The 18,760-nt window shown below is 37.8% G+C and overlaps 1 protein-coding gene across 3 annotated transcripts in view; it reads left to right on the forward strand.

The window, feature by feature from the left end:
- Positions 1 to 18,760, forward strand: part of SP4 (Sp4 transcription factor) — a 72,135-nt gene that overhangs the window by 20,583 nt on the left and 32,792 nt on the right. The window contains exons 3-5 of one of the 3 annotated variants that reach the window (XM_089917706.1): positions 11,814 to 11,902; positions 13,307 to 13,360; positions 15,703 to 18,760. The exons of the other annotated variants lie outside the window; for them this stretch is intronic. Of the exons in view, the coding sequence (XP_089773832.1) occupies positions 11,814 to 11,902; positions 13,307 to 13,360; positions 15,703 to 15,954 (395 nt within the window). The 3' untranslated portion in view covers positions 15,955 to 18,760. The remainder of the gene's footprint in view (positions 1 to 11,813; positions 11,903 to 13,306; positions 13,361 to 15,702) is intronic. 3 annotated transcript variants of the gene reach the window in all.

The following is an 18,760-nucleotide window of genomic DNA, read 5'->3' on the forward strand; positions in this document are numbered from 1 at the left end:
TGCTAAGTTTAAAGTATTCTTCAGAACTAACTAAAATAGAGATTCAGAATGGTATTGAGATATGTATGTTTGTGTGCAGGTGAATATATACATATGTTCATGTATATAAAAAAATTTTTTTAACCATATTGGAAGATGACAGAAATTCTCATCTGTAAGCTACCTTTACACACCATCTTTGGTTCAGCTCTTTTTGTTTATAGGTGAAAAAACTAAAGTTTGTTTATAAGTGAAAAACCCCAAAGTGGATATGTAGTTTACCCAAATCACATCTTTAGTTATTGGCAAAGTCAGGATAACCCAGGTCCAACTCCCTGAGGCTTAAATAGACATGCAAGTGTCATAAGCATCTTTATTAGGAAGAAAATTGTAGATAAGTTTTTCTTGCTTCTTCTCTTTCTCAAAGGAATAAGATCTTAAACTTAATTTTGTTTTCTCCTGTCCCAAGTGTCAGTATTTTGGTTGCTAAATAATTGTTCCAATTGTTATAATTTTTTCATTTAGCAAAACTAAAATTTGATATAGTTATTAAATTTTATTTCATAAACTATTTTTAATTCTAGAATCCAGATATTTTATGTGCACAGTTCACCCATTTTGTATCTCAGCTCTTCATTTTTTTAATTTTTGTTTTTGATGTTAGATTTTCAAACTTAGAAACTTGTAGCAGCTTTTATGCTAGACACTTTGTTGTAAACATTTTTCCGTGTTTGTACTTTTATGGTAAATTTGACTGGGCCAAATAATCATTTTGTGAACTGAGATAATATGGGGAGAAGTTGTTGAGAGATCAGTGAATTATAGTGGACAAAAAAATGAGTTAGGAGTTTTCGTGGGTTTTCTCAGTGAGTTGTTTTTAATTTTTTTGGTAGACATAATCTTAAGAGGTTCATAATACAAGATGTGGGGTGAAATAGCTTTCTGCTGTGTTCTGTATTGCTGGGTCTTTATATAAATATTGGATCAAGTTTGGCTTTTCCACATTTGAAGAAATAGAAAGGGGAGGTGGCTTTTCTTAAATTTAATTTTTATTTTATATTATAGTTGATATACAATGTTGTGTTAGTTTAAGGTGTACAGCAAAGTGATTAGGATACATATATCCATTCTTTTTCAGATTTTTTTCCCATAAAAGTTATTACAGAATATTGAATAGAGTTCCCAGTACTACTCAGTAGGTTCTTGTTGATTATCTATTTTATATATACTGGTGCATATATGTTAATCCCATACTCCTAATTTATCCCTCCCCCAGCCTTTCCCCTTTGGTAATCATAAGTTTGTTTTTGAAGTCTGTGAGTCTCTTTCTGTTTTGTAAATAAGTTCATTTGTATCACTGTTTTAGATTCCACATGTAAGTTATATCTTACGATATTTGTCTTTCTTTGTCTGACTTCACTTAGGATGATAATCTCTAGGTCCATCCATGTTGCTGCAAATGGCAAAATTTCATTCTTTTTTATGGCTGAGTAATAATTCCATTGTATATATGTACCACATCTTCTTTATCCATTCCTCTGTTGATGGACATTTTGGTGGCTTCCATGTTTTGGCTATTGTAAATAGTGCTGCAGTGAACATTGGGGTGCATGTATTTTTTCAAATTGTGGTTTTCTCCAGGTATGTGCCCAGGAGTGGGATTGCTGGATCATACTGTAATTCTCCGTATTCTCCTTTTACCTTTTTAAGGAACCTCCATACTGTTCTCCATAATGGTTGTACCAATTTACATGCCCACCAACAGTGTAGGAAGGTTCCCTTTTCTCTGCAACCTCTCCAGCATTTATTGTTTGTAGACCTTTTGATGATGGGCATTCTGGCTGATGTGAGGTGATACCTCATTGTAGTCTTAATTTGCATTTCCCTAGTAATTAGCATGTTGAGCATCTTTTCATGTGCTTTTTGGCCATCTGTATGCCTTCTTTGGAAAAATGTCTATTTATATCTTCTGCCCATTTTTAGATTGGGTTGTTTCATTTTTGCTTGTTTTTGGTATTGAGTGGCATGAGCTGTTTGTTTATTTTGGAGATTAATCACCTGTTGTTTGCTTCTTTGCAAATATTTTCTCCCATTCTGTGAGTCGTCTTTTCATTTTGTTTATGGTTTCCTTTGCTGTGCAAAAGCTTTTAAGTTTAATTAGGTTCCATTTGTTTATTTTTGTTTTTATTTTCATTAGGAGGTGGATCCCAAAAGATAGTGCTGCAGTTTATGTCAGAGAGTGTTCTGCCCTTGTTTTCCATGTAGCTGTCCAGTTTTCCCAGCACCACTTACTGAAGAGACCGTCTTTTCTCCGTTGTATATTCTTGCCTCCTTTGTTGTAGATTAATTGACCATAGGTGCATGGGTTTATTTCTGGGCTTTCTATCCTGTGCCATTGACCTATGTTTCTGTTTTTGTGCCAATACCATACTGCCTTGATTACTGTAGCTTTGTAGTATAGTCTGAAGTCAGGAAGTGCGATTCCTCCAGCTCTGTTTTTCTTTCTCAGGATTGCTTTTGCTATTTGGGGTCTTCTTTGTTTCCATACAAATTCTGAATTTTTTTGTTCTAGTTCTGTGAAAAATGCCACTGGTAATTTGTTAAGGATTGCATTGAATCTGTAGATTGCCTGTGGTAGTGTAGTCACTTTGACAATATTGATTCTTCCAATCCAAGAACATGGTATATCTTTATCTGTTTGTGTCATCATCGATTTCTTTCATCATTGTCTTATATTTTTCAGAGTACAGGTCTTTTGCCTCTTTAGGTAGGTTTACTCCTAGGATTTTATTCTTTTTGATGCAGTGGTAGATGGGATTGTTTCCTTAATTTCTCTTTCTGATCTTTCATTGTTATTGTAAAGAAATGCAAGAGATTTCTGTGTATTAATTTTGTATCCTGCAACCTTACCAGATTCATCGATGAGCTCTAGTAGTTTTCTGGTAGCATCTTAAGGATTAGAAAGGACAGTTGGCTTTAAATTGGTCCTCCACACAGATACTAGTGATAGTTCTCCATTTCCTCAGAAAACTGAATAAAATGTGATATAATTACATTGGAAGGAGAAATTTAGGTTAAACTAAAGAAATATATTCTTAATAATGTAAGTAATTAAATAGGGCATAACTTATTGAGGGAGGATTTATATCTCTACCCTTGAAAATCTTTTATATATTAACTACCTTTCGGATTGTTCTAGAATTGCATGTCAGCTGCTCACCAGGGATCCTCTAATTTTCTAAATAAGAGAAATTAAGTTTTTTGATCATAAATAAATAAGAGAAACTAAGTTTTTTGATCATAGAATAAATCTGGCTACTTCCTGCCAGATTTCCCATCTGCCAGCTCTTATACCTGGTCTGCTAGAGGCCCAGAGACACTCTTATTACAAAAGCATTCAGCTTTTGTAGTTGAAAATGAACAGCTATAAATGGGAGTTGAGTAATGGTCTGCTCTGCTTTTTCTAATAGTAACCTGATTATCTTGGCTTCCTCCAGCCTGGAGAGACAGTGCCTTGCATATAGTTGGTGCTTAATAAATATATGACTCAGGAGATGCAGCTCTGTTGAAAAAAAATTTGTATTTAAAATACTTGATTCCATTTTCCATAGTATGTGGTCATTTTTCAAAACTTGTCAGTTATTTTAAGGACTGATATTCATTTTAACTGTAGTAATAATAAGCATACAGAAACTTTGGATTTCACCTTTCAGAATGCTTTGCCTTTTTTGTTAATTGAATAAGATATGATCATCTTATTAATCCCATGGTAGCATTGAAATCTCTTTTTTTTTTTTTTTTTTTGTGGTACGCAGACCTCTCACTGTTGTGGCCTCTTCCGTTGCGGAGCAGAGGCTCCAGCCGCGCAGGCTCAGTGGCCATGGCTCACGGGCCCAGCCGCTCCGCGGCATGTGGGATCTTCCCGGACCGGGCACGAACCCATGTCCCCTGCATCGGCAGGTGGACTCTCAACCACTGCGCCACCAGGGAAACCCAAAATCTCTATATTTTATATTACTATAAAATCTTCTGATTTTATTTAATGACATATTAGTTCTATATTGAGTTTGTGTATTATAACTGCTAATAAAAGTTACATTAAACAATTTTTTCTTGTGTTTTAGCGTTGTAGTTCCTTTTTGTACTGAAATGTTAGATACTCATTGGACAGCCATAGTTTAGATACTGTAAATCTGGCCAAATTTTACACCTTGTTGTTTAGGATTTTAAAATCATTCGTGGGCTTCCCTGGTGGCGCAGTGGTTGAGAGTCCGCCTGCCGATGCAGGGGACACGGGTTCGTTCCCCAGTCCGGGAAGATCCCACATGCCGCGGAGCGGCTGGGCCCGTGAGCCATGGCCGCTGAGCCTGCATGTCCGGAGCCTGTTGCTCCGCAACAGGAGAGACCACAACAGTGAGAGGCCCACATACCACAAAAACAAAAACAAAAAATAAAATAAAATAAAATAAAATCATTCGTAATTCTTTGTTTACTAATTAAAACTAAAGTTTTTATGTGATACAGGTCTACTGGTGGCCTTTGAACTTAAGTTAGTAAGTTGTTAGGGTTTGTAAGAAATATAACTAAATGTAGTTTTATTTTCAGGCTATTCTCTAAGTTTATAGAGGATTTACTAGGTTGAGAAATAACACTTGCATGTTCCTTTCCTTTTCAAAATCATCAAGGGTAAGCAGGCAAGAGTCTTCCCTGATAATGAATAGATCATCATCTGCCCAAGCTGATAAAGCACATTGAATTTTTCCGAGGGACAGCAAAATAGAAATACAGAATAATAACTAAACTCCCTAATGTGACAAAGGGGATAGGGATATGAATGTGATCCACTGTATTTTTTTAAATTAGTTCTTTTACTTTATATGATTCATTTCCCAGCTATTGCTGTATATCATGGTTAAATGTATGTATGTAGAAATAATCTTGAGATACCTTAGCTGTGAGTAATTAATGAAATAAAATATTAATACAGGTGTATTGTAATTCATTCATGGTCTTTTGGTGCTTTATTGTGATTAAGAAATTAAAAGGACAAAATAAACTTAGGAGTCCTTAGAACTATTTAAGAGAAAATGTAGAGATCATTTGTTAAGAATTAGGCTTTGATTATAATTTTACAGTGGAGTTCATTCATTTCCTTGTCTGCACACATCTTTAAATTATTTAAGTTAGTCTCTTCCATCAAATGCACAAACAGTTCTGTCTTCTAAGGTTTATTTCTGAAAATGAGATTTTAAATTAATCTGTGAATTTATGTAAGTGAATAGAACCTTTTCTTTGTCTATGTTCTAACCCCCCCCAAAATATGCCAAATGTTATTTCTGTTCAAGAAAGTCAATATAATTTTTAAAATTCTCCCCCCCACCCCCAAAGATGTGTTCATACTCATCTTAATTGGAACTGAAAAGAGGTGACTAGAACTGAATTCCCCACAACTGAAGATGGGTCTGGATTGCATGGTAGGGGATGTAGGATGGTTCTTATATGGTTAGAATGATTCCCTCTATGGTTTTAGAGAAAATCTGTGCCTGGTTCATGTACACTTGGAAGTAGAAAGCTAGTCTTTCCTGGTTGCTCAGTTTGCTGTTTAGAGATGAATCTTAAAATAGCCATCTATGGGGTTAGACTGATCTGTGACAGCCTAACAAGTGTTGGCTCAGCCTCCCTTGGCCCTGAACTGCACAACTATTTTAAGCTGTGAGCCTAAGAACTGACAGGGCATACTGTACCCTGGTAGCACTGAGGGCCACTTCTGTGTTTCCAGGGCTGGACAGATCAGCTGTAAACTTCTATGCAATTAAGACTAGCATTCTAATGTTTTAGGAATCCTCATACCAAACTACACAAGCTAGCTTGCCTTGATGTATCAGATTTCATTAAAATAAATACCATTGTGGGGGGAAAGAAAGATAATTAAAACAGAAACCCTATATTTTACCTGTTTATTTTGAGCACTGCTTGTTTGGGTGAACTGCCTATAAAAGAGAAAAATCCCGTCATTTGATGATCATTGTTAAAAGATTTTGCTGTTTTCATATACCAGTACACTATTTCCTGATTCCGTGATTGCCTTTGCCAATTCTCTGCTGTCATGTCAGACTGCTTTCACCCCTATTATTTCCTATCATTGAGTTGTTAGTGTCCCTGGTTGCTGATTTGCTCTTTTTCTTATTACTTGTAACCTCTCAACTACATATCTTTTTTGTGATTAGTCCTTAAGTTCCTACTAAGTGTAGGCACAGAGCTAAATTCCTAGGACATAAAGATGGTATAAGACATAGTCTCGGCCTTCAAAAAAGGTTCTGTTCTATGAGGAGACAATATCCATTAAAATTAAAGACAATACATAGAAATAATATAGTAAAAGCAAGCTGAATGATAAAAGGTAGTTATATGAAATTAAAAGCAGGAAGATGCCACTGAGAGCCAGGATAGAAATGAAAGGCTTTATGATGCCTAGGAGGCTTGAACTGATTCTTGAAGGAAGGGGAAGCCCCCCCAAAAAGCATGAAGTAAGAAGGAATGCATTATTGGCCAAAGAAACAACAGGTACAAAAGAGAGGAAGCTGCAATGTGCTTTACATATTTAAGAAAGAATTGGTAGATCCTTTTAGTTAGAACCAGTCCCCTGTGGATACAGTACTGTGTAATCAAAGTGGAGACTTAGAGGGAAATGGTAGAAGATGCAGTTGGCAAGATTGGTAGAAGTTTGGTTATAGACTGAGAGTGTCAGACCAAAGGCAGGGCACACGTCACTGAAGGAGTGTGTGAATGTGTTAATTTTTGGAGGGATAGAGGAAGGGAAGTTTCATTTACGAAGTGGTATTTTAGTTTTATTATCTGGCAGACATAGGAGAAACAGGAAAGCCAATTCTGGGACCGTAGAGTTAGCTCAGATATCAGTGATGGGAAATCAGAACTTGGGTGTAAAGTGTGACTCAAGAGACTTTAAGAAAACAATTGACAGGATTTGATGCATGACTATAGAGAGGAAAGAATAAGGTAAAGGTAATCCTTAAGAGTTTGAGCCCAGGTGGCCATGAGAATGATTGCACTGTTAAAAGAAACGACATTGAGAAAAGCAAAGTGATGAACCTGAATTTTGATATTTTTAAAGTTTGAGTTAATAGTAAAACATTTCTTTGGAGATGTCCAGTTTGTATTTGGAGATTGTATCTGAGAAGAGGGATCAGAGTTGACGTTCCAGATTTGGAAGTCTTCTACATAGAGCTGGTAGTTGAAATTATGGCAGTATGTGAGATTGATGAGGGAGACAGTTTTGAGTTTGAAGTGCAGTAGAGTGACAACTAGCCTTAGGGTTACACTCAGTCTTCTGGGGACAAAGGAAAGGTTGAGTCTAGAGAAGTGAGAGCAGTCAGGGAGATAGGAGGAGGACAGGGTTGTATGTTGACAACTAAGAGGCATCTCAAAGTGTTAAACATTGAAAAGATGACTTGGAGAGTGAGTGTTGAGAAAAGTTCGTTGAATTTTGTGTTTGAAACTTGATGAGATCTGAGAATTGTGCTGTTCAATATGAAAGCCACAAGCCACATGTGACTATTTAAGGTAAAACTAATTAAAATTAAAAACTTATTTTCTCAGTTGGACTGCATTTCGATAGCTAATAGCCACATGTGGCTAGAGGCTGCCGTATTGGAGAGCCCTGATACAGAATTTCTCCATTATTGCAGAAAGTTCTATAGGATAGTACTATGTTGTACAGCTTAGGGAATGTTGCAGCAAAACTGTGAAAGCATTTAAATGGATGAATGAGTGGTGAAAATATGACCTAGCAAGTGTAGGATACACTTTGGATAAGTTTGATTAAAACAGGAAGAGGACACTATATTGGGGGCTAGTAGAGAAAGGCTTCTTAGGATTGAGTATGTTCATTCATTTGGTAAAAATTTATTGCAGTCCCATTAGTTGCTAAGTACTATGCTAGGTATGGAGACCACAATGCTAAAGAAGGCATTAAAGAGTACGTAAATATGTAAGTGGAGCAGGGATGTGGGCGGTTGGTTAGAAATCAGATTAGCTATGATGTAGTGTGATAATGCTTTAAATAGAAGTAACTGGCTTCTGTGGGGACATAAAAGTGCATAGTTGGCCCCGCCCTCCATATTTGCATGTTCCACATCTGTGGATTCATCCAACTGCAGAACATAGACAAAGGACAGGTAAACACTTCGGTGGTTGGTTGAATCCACGGATGCGGAACCTGTGGATATGGAGGGCTGACTATGGAACTTGAGCAGGTTTTGGTTAAACACAGAGCGTCCTGGAACCAGTCCCCTGAGGATACAGTACTGTGTAATCAAATGAGGGAATTTGTGAGGAAGGATTCTTAAGGAGGTGATACAGGATAGCTCAGATAGGATGGCAAGAAATTAGCCAGGTTGGCAGAGAAAGGATATTCCAGGCAAAAGGTCAGAGCCATGTCATGATGTGATCAGGGAACGACAGATATTTTCATGTGTTCAGACCAAGAGTTTATATGCTCTAGTTGTGGTGGCAAGGGCCAGGTCATGGAGATTCTTCCCTTGTCATAATGAGAATTGAAAAGGTATCCTGAAAGCTATGAGGAGCCCTCTGGGAACCTTAAGAAGTGGAATATCATGGTCAAATTTTCATTTTAGGTTGCATAATATGGACTTGGATGGGAGGGGGCTAATCTGATTTCAAGGAGATTGGTTCAGTAGGAATACAGAACTAGTGGAGAGGGAAGGACTGGAGAGAGAGAAGAGATATGTTTTCTGAGGCAGTATTAGAAGACGAAATCAATTTGTTTTCTGAGAGGAATTACCACTGGATATGGTAGAAGTTCAAAGAGGCAAGGGACTATTAGCAAAAGACGCCAGATGAAGCCAGAAGAGGTTGCTGAATTGAGAGTGTGTTTGCAGTCAGATAACTAGAGAGCAAGGTGAGGATGAGGGTGAAGTTCAGAAGTTTTGGGATTAGCAGTGATTTTAGCCAGAGTTTGTGGTTCTGTGCCTGAACCTTGGAATTAGACAGACCTTGATTCAAGTCTTGGTTTTACCACTTAAATCTCAGTTAAGTGTTTTTCTAGATATTAGTGCCCTCATCTGTAAAATGGCAATAATAGTGTTACTTTAGTGGAATAATATATGTAAAGTCTTTTGCACAGTGCTTAGAGCACAGAAAAGTTTTCACTAGGGCTAGCAACCATTTTTTCTTATTATAATTATTTTTCTTTTATTGAGTTCTTCCTTTCTATTGTCAGTGTTCTTTTTCAGGGACTCATCATCTGGAAGGTAAAATAGCTTCTTCTTAACTGGCTTCTCTGTCTCTAGCTTTGCTGTCACATACTTGACATTCCAGAGTTTTCCTAAAACCCAGATTTGATTGTGTACTCCTTTTCCCTTCGTCAGAGCCTTCATAGGTTTCCAGTTGCAGACTTTTCAAGTTATTAATGCTTTTTCTTTAATTAAAAAAATTTTTTTTGGCTGTGTTGAGTCTTTGTTGCTGCGCGTGGGCTTTCTCTAGTTGTGGTGAGCAGGGGCCACTCTTCGCTGTGGTGCGTGGGCTTCTCACTGCGGTGGCCTCCCCTATTGAAAAGCACGGGCTCTAGGCTCCCAGACTTCAGCAGTTGAGGCTCGCGGGCTCTGGAGCGCAAGCTCAGCAGTGTGGCGCATGGCATTAGTTGCTCCACGCCATGTGGGATCTTCCCACACCAGTGCTCGAACCCGTGTCCACTGCATTGGCAGGAGGATTCTTAACCACTGTGCCACCAGGGAAGCCCTAAAGAAATATTTTGGGTTACGAAGTTAAGATATTTTTACTGGTAGGGTTATATAGTAAAGAAACTTTGGCGATTACTAGTGTTTGTTTTCTTACAATCAGCATTCTCACTGCTTGCTTCTTAATTCTGCTTAGATGTCCCTTCTAAGTGTATTCATTCTGTAAAAAAAGATAGTTCTTCCTTTCACTTTCTTGAATTCAGGTATCGGATTAGTGAAGTTTAGGGTTCATTTTTAAAACGTTGCCCAAATCTGCTCTTCATGGTCGACATCTGCTTTTCATGAATAATGGCAACCACTTTAGGACTTAAAATGAGAGTGAAAAAGCTTAATTACCACCTGCCATGCCTCATCAATAGCAGATCCTAAGTGATTGGAGTTGCCTTTCCTTCCTAGTTCAAGGAGGTTCAAAAGAGCAACACCTTCAAGCATGAAAATTGGTTGGCAGGTTTTACTTAGGTATACCTCTGAGATACCTGCTCTTGAAATACAGCCTAGTGTCTTATTAGGTGTTGTTGAATTTCTGACCCATTTTAAGAGATGCACAGCTTGTAAACCAAGCTTGACCTGGTTGTGTGTGGAGTTTTGTTTTTTTCAATAAATGGTAATGAAAAGCAGAATCTTAAATTGATGCATAGGGCTGGTTTAGGCAGCTTTCCTATCTAATCTGTGTAAAGGTCATGTTAGAACACTGATAAAGTCATGTCCATAATGTAATATGGAGGATATAATGATGGGTCTTCTACAGGTCTTATTTGAAAATTATGAATAGAACTTCCACACTCCATTCACTTGATTGTTTGGCAATGTTGTATCTAAAATGTGACCTTGAATCCATTAATTTTCTGTTTAAGACCATTGATAACTCTCTATTGCCTCCAAAGCCCAAATAATATCCCTGGTTCCCAAGGAGATACCATAGCCACCTGGAAAAGAGTGCAGGGCTCTGGATTCAGGCTGAACAAGGTTCACACCCTGGCTTTGTAACTTGATAGCAGCTGTACTTGATAGCAGTTGTATAACCTTGGGAAATTTACATAACCTCTCAGAGCCTTCAGAGAGGGCATTAGGTGATAAAGGATAAAGTAGTTGATTATGTATTCTGGCCATTTGATACATTCAGTAAATGTAGGTGACTATTATATGGCAGCTATTCTCTGGTTGGGGAAGGGAGGGGTGGCCATGATATTTTAACAAGGATCCACCCCTCACACCCCCACCCCAGAAAGTCACTTGTTTAAGAAATTGAATAAGGACCTTCCTGATCTATCCCTCCAGCACTACCTTTAAGCCCCTCATTTTCCTGGAACTGTAATCTCCAGCAATATGCTATCTCAGAGTTATGCCTGTAAATATACCCATTCCCATTGCCTTCCTGTTTACCTTTATTCTTTCTACCTGGCAGTGGTTTTATCTCCTCCATGAAACCTTCATTGTTTCTCCTTTCCAGTAAATCATCTTCCTCTGTACTACTTAGGCATCTTATGTATGTTTTTGTTGTAGCACATATTATAATTATTTGTTTAAACTTGTCTTCCCCACACGTTCGAGTTTCAAGTCAGACTCTATTTATCTTTATTTCTCCAGCAGTGTTAAGCATGTAGCAGGTACTCAGGAAATGTTTGTCGAATGAATAAATCTCACTTGTACACTAAGTTCTTATGCAAAGATATAAGACTTATAGAAATCTGAACGGCTGTTATTAAGTATTTGTACTTAACCAGTTATGCAATTTCAGATGTATTGGAGTTAACATTGAGTGTTTATTGTACTCCAGACATTGTGCTAAGTGTATTACATGCGTTATCTCAGTTAATTCCTGCCACTCGAAGGAAGAAACTACAGAGATTTAGAACTCAAAGACAGATCTGCCTGACTTCAAAGCTCTGTTTAATCTATAGGTATTGCTAAACTGTCTGTTGTACCTACTCAGGGACTCAGTATAGGTTTACAACTTGTACATGACCCATGATAGGTCATGGAAATCATTTGCTAATATATAGTTCACCTTCACTTAAGAAGTGCAGAGAAGACTCAGTTATTTCTTAATGTTCTCAGGTTATAGTTCATCTGTAGAAAAACACAGAGTTGACAGCTCTTCAAGAGGTAAAGAAGTATTTTGGAGTAAGCATAATTTCAAACTCAAGGTATTATTCTATTTACTACCACTGTACTATGGAATCTATCCAAGTTATATATCTGTCAAAGTCTGTTCCCAAATGTATATTACTCTCTTTGTAAGGGCTTTAATTCAGAGTCATGTAGTTGCTTTTTTTTTTTTTAATGGAGACGCATATAGTTTATCGTTTTTCTAGGCATATAAATGTACCATGTTTTAATTTTCTATATATTTTATTTTGGTTCTGGTTGTTTATAATGAATAAATGAGGGCCATGAACATTAGTTGAGCTATAGAAGCTCAGTTTAAGTAGGGCTTCTTAACCTCAGCACTACTGACATTTTAGACCAAATAATTCTTTGTTTTGAGGGCCTGTCCTGTACACTGTAAGATGTTTAAGAGCATCCCTGGCCTCTATCCACTAAATACCAGTAATACCTTCCAAGTTGTGAAAACCAAAAATGTCTCTAGATATTGCCAAGTATCCCCTGGAAGACAAAAATACCTCCAGGTGAGAATCATTAGTTTAAAGAGACTTACAGCCAACAAGAGTAGAATTTTTAGTTAACTTTTTTTTTTTGAACAGCTTTATTGAGGTGTGATTCATATACCATATGATACAGCCATCTAAAGTTTACATTCAGTGGCTTTTAGTGTATTCACAGAATTGTGTATCCATCACCATGATATAATTTTAGGACATTTTCATAACCTCATAAAGAAACCCCAGGGACATTAGCCGTCACTTCCCATTTCTTCTTCCTACTCCCCCTGCCCCCCAGCCCTAGACATACCTGGTTATCTTTTTATGTTTAGGAATACACAGCCTTCTTGTCTGTTTTAAGTTAGATTATAAGGCAACCAAATCCTATTTCAGAGTATAGTTACTGAAAATTATTTGCATCAAAGTAAGGAGGCATATATTCTTTCCTTCAGAGGCCTTTGTATAGACAGACTCCCAGTTAAATCTGTAGAGGAAATAAATAAACCAAAATAGGCTGATTTAAGAATCATTTTAATGTTTTCACAAGAGTAAGAAGTCCCTCTAGCCCTCCACAGCAAGTTTTATATTATGGAAGTCAACAGTTTTTGTTTTTCCTGTTCAAATCTAGTAGATAACCTTATATCCTAGACTATGTAAAAAACACAATTATGAAACATGTACTTAAAATAGTATTTTGAACCTGTGCTTCACTATTATTAAATAGATCATTTTCAGTGAATTGGTAGTTGGGTTAATTTTTTTACCGATAGATAGTTGGGGTTTCTTTTATTTTTCAAATGTATAGGCCTGTTTTACGTACACAGTAATGTTACCTGTCGTTCAAATCTTGTAAGTCATGTTTTTTTCCATAAGAATAAATAAGGACCAGTTGGATTATATTCTCTTATTTATAAAACAAAAATATTAACTGTCCTACTTCCCTCAAAGGGTTGGTGTGAAATGCTAAGAGGATCAAATCAGTCAAAGGAAATGGACAATAAGGTTGTATCTTCATCTTTTATTATTTCTACTTTTCCCCTTGTGTTCCCATTGTATTTAAATGTTGTGAAGGGCATCAAAGTTTTTAAAATGTCATTTATAGCTGACTTTGCAGGGCTTGACCAAGCCATATTTCCTTTGGTTTTAATATATGTGGTTAAAGCTTATACATCATAGAAAATATTTTAAACAAGACAAAGTGTCCTTAATAGAACTACACAAAAGAAAAGATCTAAGCCATAGTAGATGAATGGCAAAGGATTTGAACACACAATTCAGAAAAGGTATTCAGATGGCCAACACATATTTGAAGAACATGTTCACTTCTATTAGGAATCAGATAAATGCAGATAAAAGCAATAATAAAGTTCCATATTGGGTCTGTTAATTACCAGCAGGTTTTTTCCTTTTAAAATTAATCTTTAATATGCTAGTAATACATGGAAACATTTTCCTTGTTTAAAAAAAAGTGCAGGCTAACACTCCTGCTGACTACACTTCAATCTCAGACCCCCTTTTAGAAGTAAGCACTGTTAATCAGTTTGTTACATATCCTTTCAGACTTTTTTCAATTTATGTGTTAGGTGTGAAAATCATTGTAGGAAATATATAGTGTCTGTAGTATATATCATAACGTAAACATCAGTAACTTTGTTTCATTCAGCCATATATTTTAGAGGTTTATTTAGGTTAGTGCATAAAGATTTCTTTCATTCTTTTTATCTATTACAGAATATTCTTTTTTTTCTCCAATATACACTTTACATTTATTTATTTACTTACTTTTGGCTGCGTTGGGTCTTCGTTGCTGCACGCGGTCTTTCTCTAGTTGCGGTGAGCGGGGTCTACTCTTTGTTATGGTGCATGGGCTTCTCATTGTGGTGGCTTCTCTTGTTGTGGAGCACAGGCTCTAGGCCCTTGGGCTTCAGTAGTTGCAGCATGTGGGCTCTAGAGCACAGGCTCAGTAGTGGTGGCGCACGGGCTTAGTTGCTCCACAGCGTGTGGGATCTTCCTGGGCCAGGGCTAGAACCAGTGTCCCCTGCACTGGCAGGTGGATTCTTAACCACTGAGTCACCAGGGAAGCCCCAGGATATTCTTATTGTATAATAGTTCTGCAAATATGATTCTTCTGGAAACAATGTTAAGAATGAACTTATAGAGGACAGTGGTAGCGAGGAGACCAGTTAGGAGGCTATTGTTGTAATCAAGCAAGAGAAAATGGTAGCTCGGTAGGAGTACCGTTTTTGTGGGATAACCTGTCTGATTCCTAGACAGATTCCCTGTGAAAAATCTGTGTGGAAATGTTCCCTGGCAGATGACAAGAAGAGTCTGACACTCATGAGAGGTGTTTGAGCATAAGGTACAGATTTGGGAGATACAGCTTACACATAGTAGTAAAAGTTATGAAAGTGTGTGAATAAACCAAGGAGCAAGTTAGAATGAGAAGTTGGAACTATGTGGGGGTGGCTAGAGAAGTGGGAGGAACAGCAGTGGTGAGTAGTACCAGAGAAGCCCAAGAAGGAGAGCATTTCAAGAAGAGGGTGGGATTAGCAGCTCCAGGTGCTCCAGAGGTGAAATAAGATCAAAGGGAAGAGTATGTTTGGGTTTACCATCAGAGAAATCGTTCGTTCTGTCATCATTTTAGCAGAATGATGGGTTGGACACCTAATTTCAGTAGTTTAAAGAGAGAATGGGAAGGACTTCCCTGGTGGCGCAGTGGTTAAGAATCCACTTGCCAATGCAGGGGACACGGGTTTGATCCCTGATATGGGAAAGATCCCACATGCTGCGGAGCAGCTAAGCCCGTGCGCCACAACTACTGAGCCTGCGCTCTGAGAAGGCTGAGCACCGCAACGAAGAGTAGCTCAAGCCCTCCACAACTAGAGAAAGCCCATGCACAGCACGAAGACCCAACGCAGCCGATAGAAAGAAAGAAAGAAAGAAAGAAAGAAAGAATGGGAAATGAGGAGTAAAGGCAACCAGTGTAGGTAAATCTTTTAAGAATGTGACGTCAGTTTAGGTTTAAATGCTGATAGGGAAAGCTAACAGAGAGGAAGAGTTTCTGAGATTGTAGGGAGTTAGCTCCAACAGTCAAGTTTTAAGGACAGAGTAGTCAATGGTGTCACATGCAGCAGTGCAGTCTTATTTATGTGCATTGAGAAAATGCACATTGGATTTGGCCTTTAGGAGGAAATCTGTGAGCCAGGAGCTGAGTCCCTGTGGTGGAAGTCCTTTGAATGCCAGACTTTGGTCAATGGGGAATGAATGAAAGTTATTGAGCACAGAAGTGATATGATCAAAACAGTATTAAAATGTGTTTTTCTTTTAAATTTTCCTTTATTAAGCTTATGTTATTGAGTGGCTCTGTTGTTTGGGCTCTGTTCCACATCTGGAGATACAGCAGTGAACATAACAGGCAGGATCTCTGTTACCATGGCACTGAACATTCAGAAGTGAGGCGAAGACAGAAAAAAATAAAAGGACAAGATAATTTAAGGCAAGTAAGACAAAACTTGGTGATGATACAGAAATGGACTAAGGGGAACTATGATGATGTGGTCAGGAATGGCATTTCTAAAGAGGAGGATTTGAACTGAGATCAGACTGTTACTAACGAGTCAGCTGTGCAGAGATCTGGGTGCAAAGGCATCCTCGCCCAGACTAGAGAGTGTGTGCAAAGGCCCTAAGCAGGGAATGAGCCTGATTTGTTTGAGGACCAGAGGAAAAGGCAAGTGTGTTAGGAGCAGAGCGAGCAAGGGAGAGACTAATAAAAGATGAGGTCTGAGAGGTGGGTGGAGTTAAACTTGAGCAGGGCCTTAGAGGCCTTAGTAAGGAGTTTGGTGGCTTGTTCTTGATCGGTCACAGAAATGAAAGAAAAGTAGTATTGAGCTGCCGTTGAACTGTCTGGGACATCTAGGTTAAGAAGTCAAGAGAGTTGTCAGGCTTAAATATTTAAATTCAAATATGGTTTGCTTAGTATTATTCCTTGAAATAACTCCTCAAGTTGTTTAGGCATTCAACAAATGTTCGTAGGGAGGCTTGAGAGTCTGTTGAAATGGTATGATCAGCCAGTGATCATGGATCTCTAGCAGTTCTTTGACATAATGAAGGGCATCTTAAATAAATATCATTGCAACCTGAAAGGAATGACCAACTGTTGTATAAACAGTAGCTGGAAAAATTACGGCCAGAAATATCTCATGACTTCAGGGGACATAAAGAATACTTGCCAACCTGAAATACCTGCATCTCCATAGGGACCAAGCTATAAAGACTTTGTATAGTGTTTAGTGCTGGCTTGGATAGAACTCCCATTTCCAAAAACGCTTTTTTCTCCCCAGTAAATAGGGAGTATGTGTATCACTGTGCTTCTAGATGCATAAGTAGTTTGCATAGTTTGCTTAGCCAAGGTCATCCTTAAGGAATCTGGTTTTACTGAGTATGTAGAACTTATGTGTGCCCGAAAGCTGCATTGAGGCATAATAATTATACTTTACATATTGCTTTACAGTTTACAAAGCCTTTACCCATTAGAAAATCAATTTGATCTTCATAAACAACTCTTTAAAGTAGGTGAGGGACAGGAATTTTAGGGAGGTCAGTATTATTAGAGGTGAGGAAAGTGAGGATCTCCAAGTGTACAGTCACTGAATGGGACGTGAACTCACAACTTCTCACTTTACTTTTCATTTCTTTACCTATCACACCTTGTTAATGCAAAGGTGAATGAAAATTTAAACTTTACTAGAAGAACTAAAATATGTGTCTCTACTAAAGCAGTGACAGAACACATTTTTTTTATTATTAATTTTTGGCTGTGTTGGGTCTTCGTTGCTGCGCGCAGGCTCTTCTCTAGTTGCGGCGAGCGTGGGCCACTCTACCTTGCTGTGCGCGGGCTTCTCATTGTGGTGGCTTCTCTTGTTGTGGAACACAGGCTCCAGGCACACAGCCTCAGTCTTTGTGGTTCGTGGGCTCTAGAGCGCAGACTCAGTAGTTGTGGCGCACAGGCTTAGTTGCTCTGCGGCATCTTCCCGGACCAGGGCTCGAACCCGTGTCCCCTGCATTGGCAGGCGGATCCTTAACCACTGCGCCACCAGGGAAGCTCCACATATATTTTATTTGTAGTAAAGTTATTGGTACTACCAAAGGTTTCAGATTGCTGTGACTACACAGAGGAGGGAGAGATTGACTTTGGCTGGCAGAGTCAAAGGTGTAATTTGTTTTGAAAATGTGTGCTATTTTCTCACTTGCTAATTTTTATTGTCTTTTCTTGGTTGCTTCGCATGTTTAAAGTACTACATATGCAGCTTTAAAATAAACCCTTTTATTTTATATGCAGTACTCACATGTTTGTTTCTGCAACCATATTTTATTCTTGTATTGCCACTCAACTCAGTGGAGACTAGTAATAGTGATAGCTAACATGTAATGAACAATTCTTTGCTAGGCGCTGGTGGTGGTAAGGGGTTTGTAAAAATTAACGTATTTAATTCTTATATCAACTCTGAGGTGGGAGCATTCCTTCATAAATGGGTGTTTTCTGCCGCTTCACATACTTGCTACTCCCACACCTGAGAAAGTAGAACTATGTTGAGAGAAAGTATAATTATAAGGCATACTCATATACACTCAGGATCAACTTAAGCCATGTGAATTTTGTCATATTATATATTGCTTATCATATTTTTCCCTAAGCCAACATAGCCAAGTTGGTATGTGTACTGACCTGAGAGGTGAAAACTAAGCTATATAACATGAGTGAATGAAGTAATAACATCCTAAATGTCTGTTCTGTGATTTTAGTGACAGTATGTAATAATCATGCATGGTTTTGCATTTTAAAAAAACTGCTTAACTCAATGTGTAAAATAAAAGAAAAAGACTCATCAGTAAAGAGATGTGCTTAATTTAAAGTGTTTAGGAATGAGAAATGTCCATTATACTTAATCCTTTGTTTAGTTACTTTTTATTCCTGTATTTTCATGGAGTGAATGAGATGTTGCTTACTGTGGAAATGGTCATAATAATGCTTTTTATTTATATAACATCTTTCATCTGAGGATCTCAAAGAATGTCTCATGAATCGTCACAGCACTTCAGTGAGGTAGTAAGGTAGCAAGGATTATTAATCTTCATTTTACAGATGGAGAAATTAAGCCACAAGGGGGTTAAAATTTATGTATAGCCCCACCAACCAGATATAGAGGAAGCCTGAGCTGCTAAGGTTAGAATATTATATTTTAGGAGGATTGGCATAGTATAAAACTTAAATTAACCCCTTTGCTTTTGTACTTTACACAGATAATCTGTTAGAACAAATATGGTAGCTTTAAAGTGTCCATATGGAAATTTTCTAAATCCTTTTTTTAGGAATAGAAAACATTGTAATACTCTTTTCCCCTC

The sequence above is a fragment of the Delphinapterus leucas genome, chromosome 9, assembly GCF_059928025.1.
Source record: "Delphinapterus leucas isolate spDelLeu-1000000601 "Yukka" chromosome 9, BTC_Dleu_Yukka2, whole genome shotgun sequence".
NCBI classification, from domain to species: domain Eukaryota; kingdom Metazoa; phylum Chordata; class Mammalia; order Artiodactyla; family Monodontidae; genus Delphinapterus; species Delphinapterus leucas.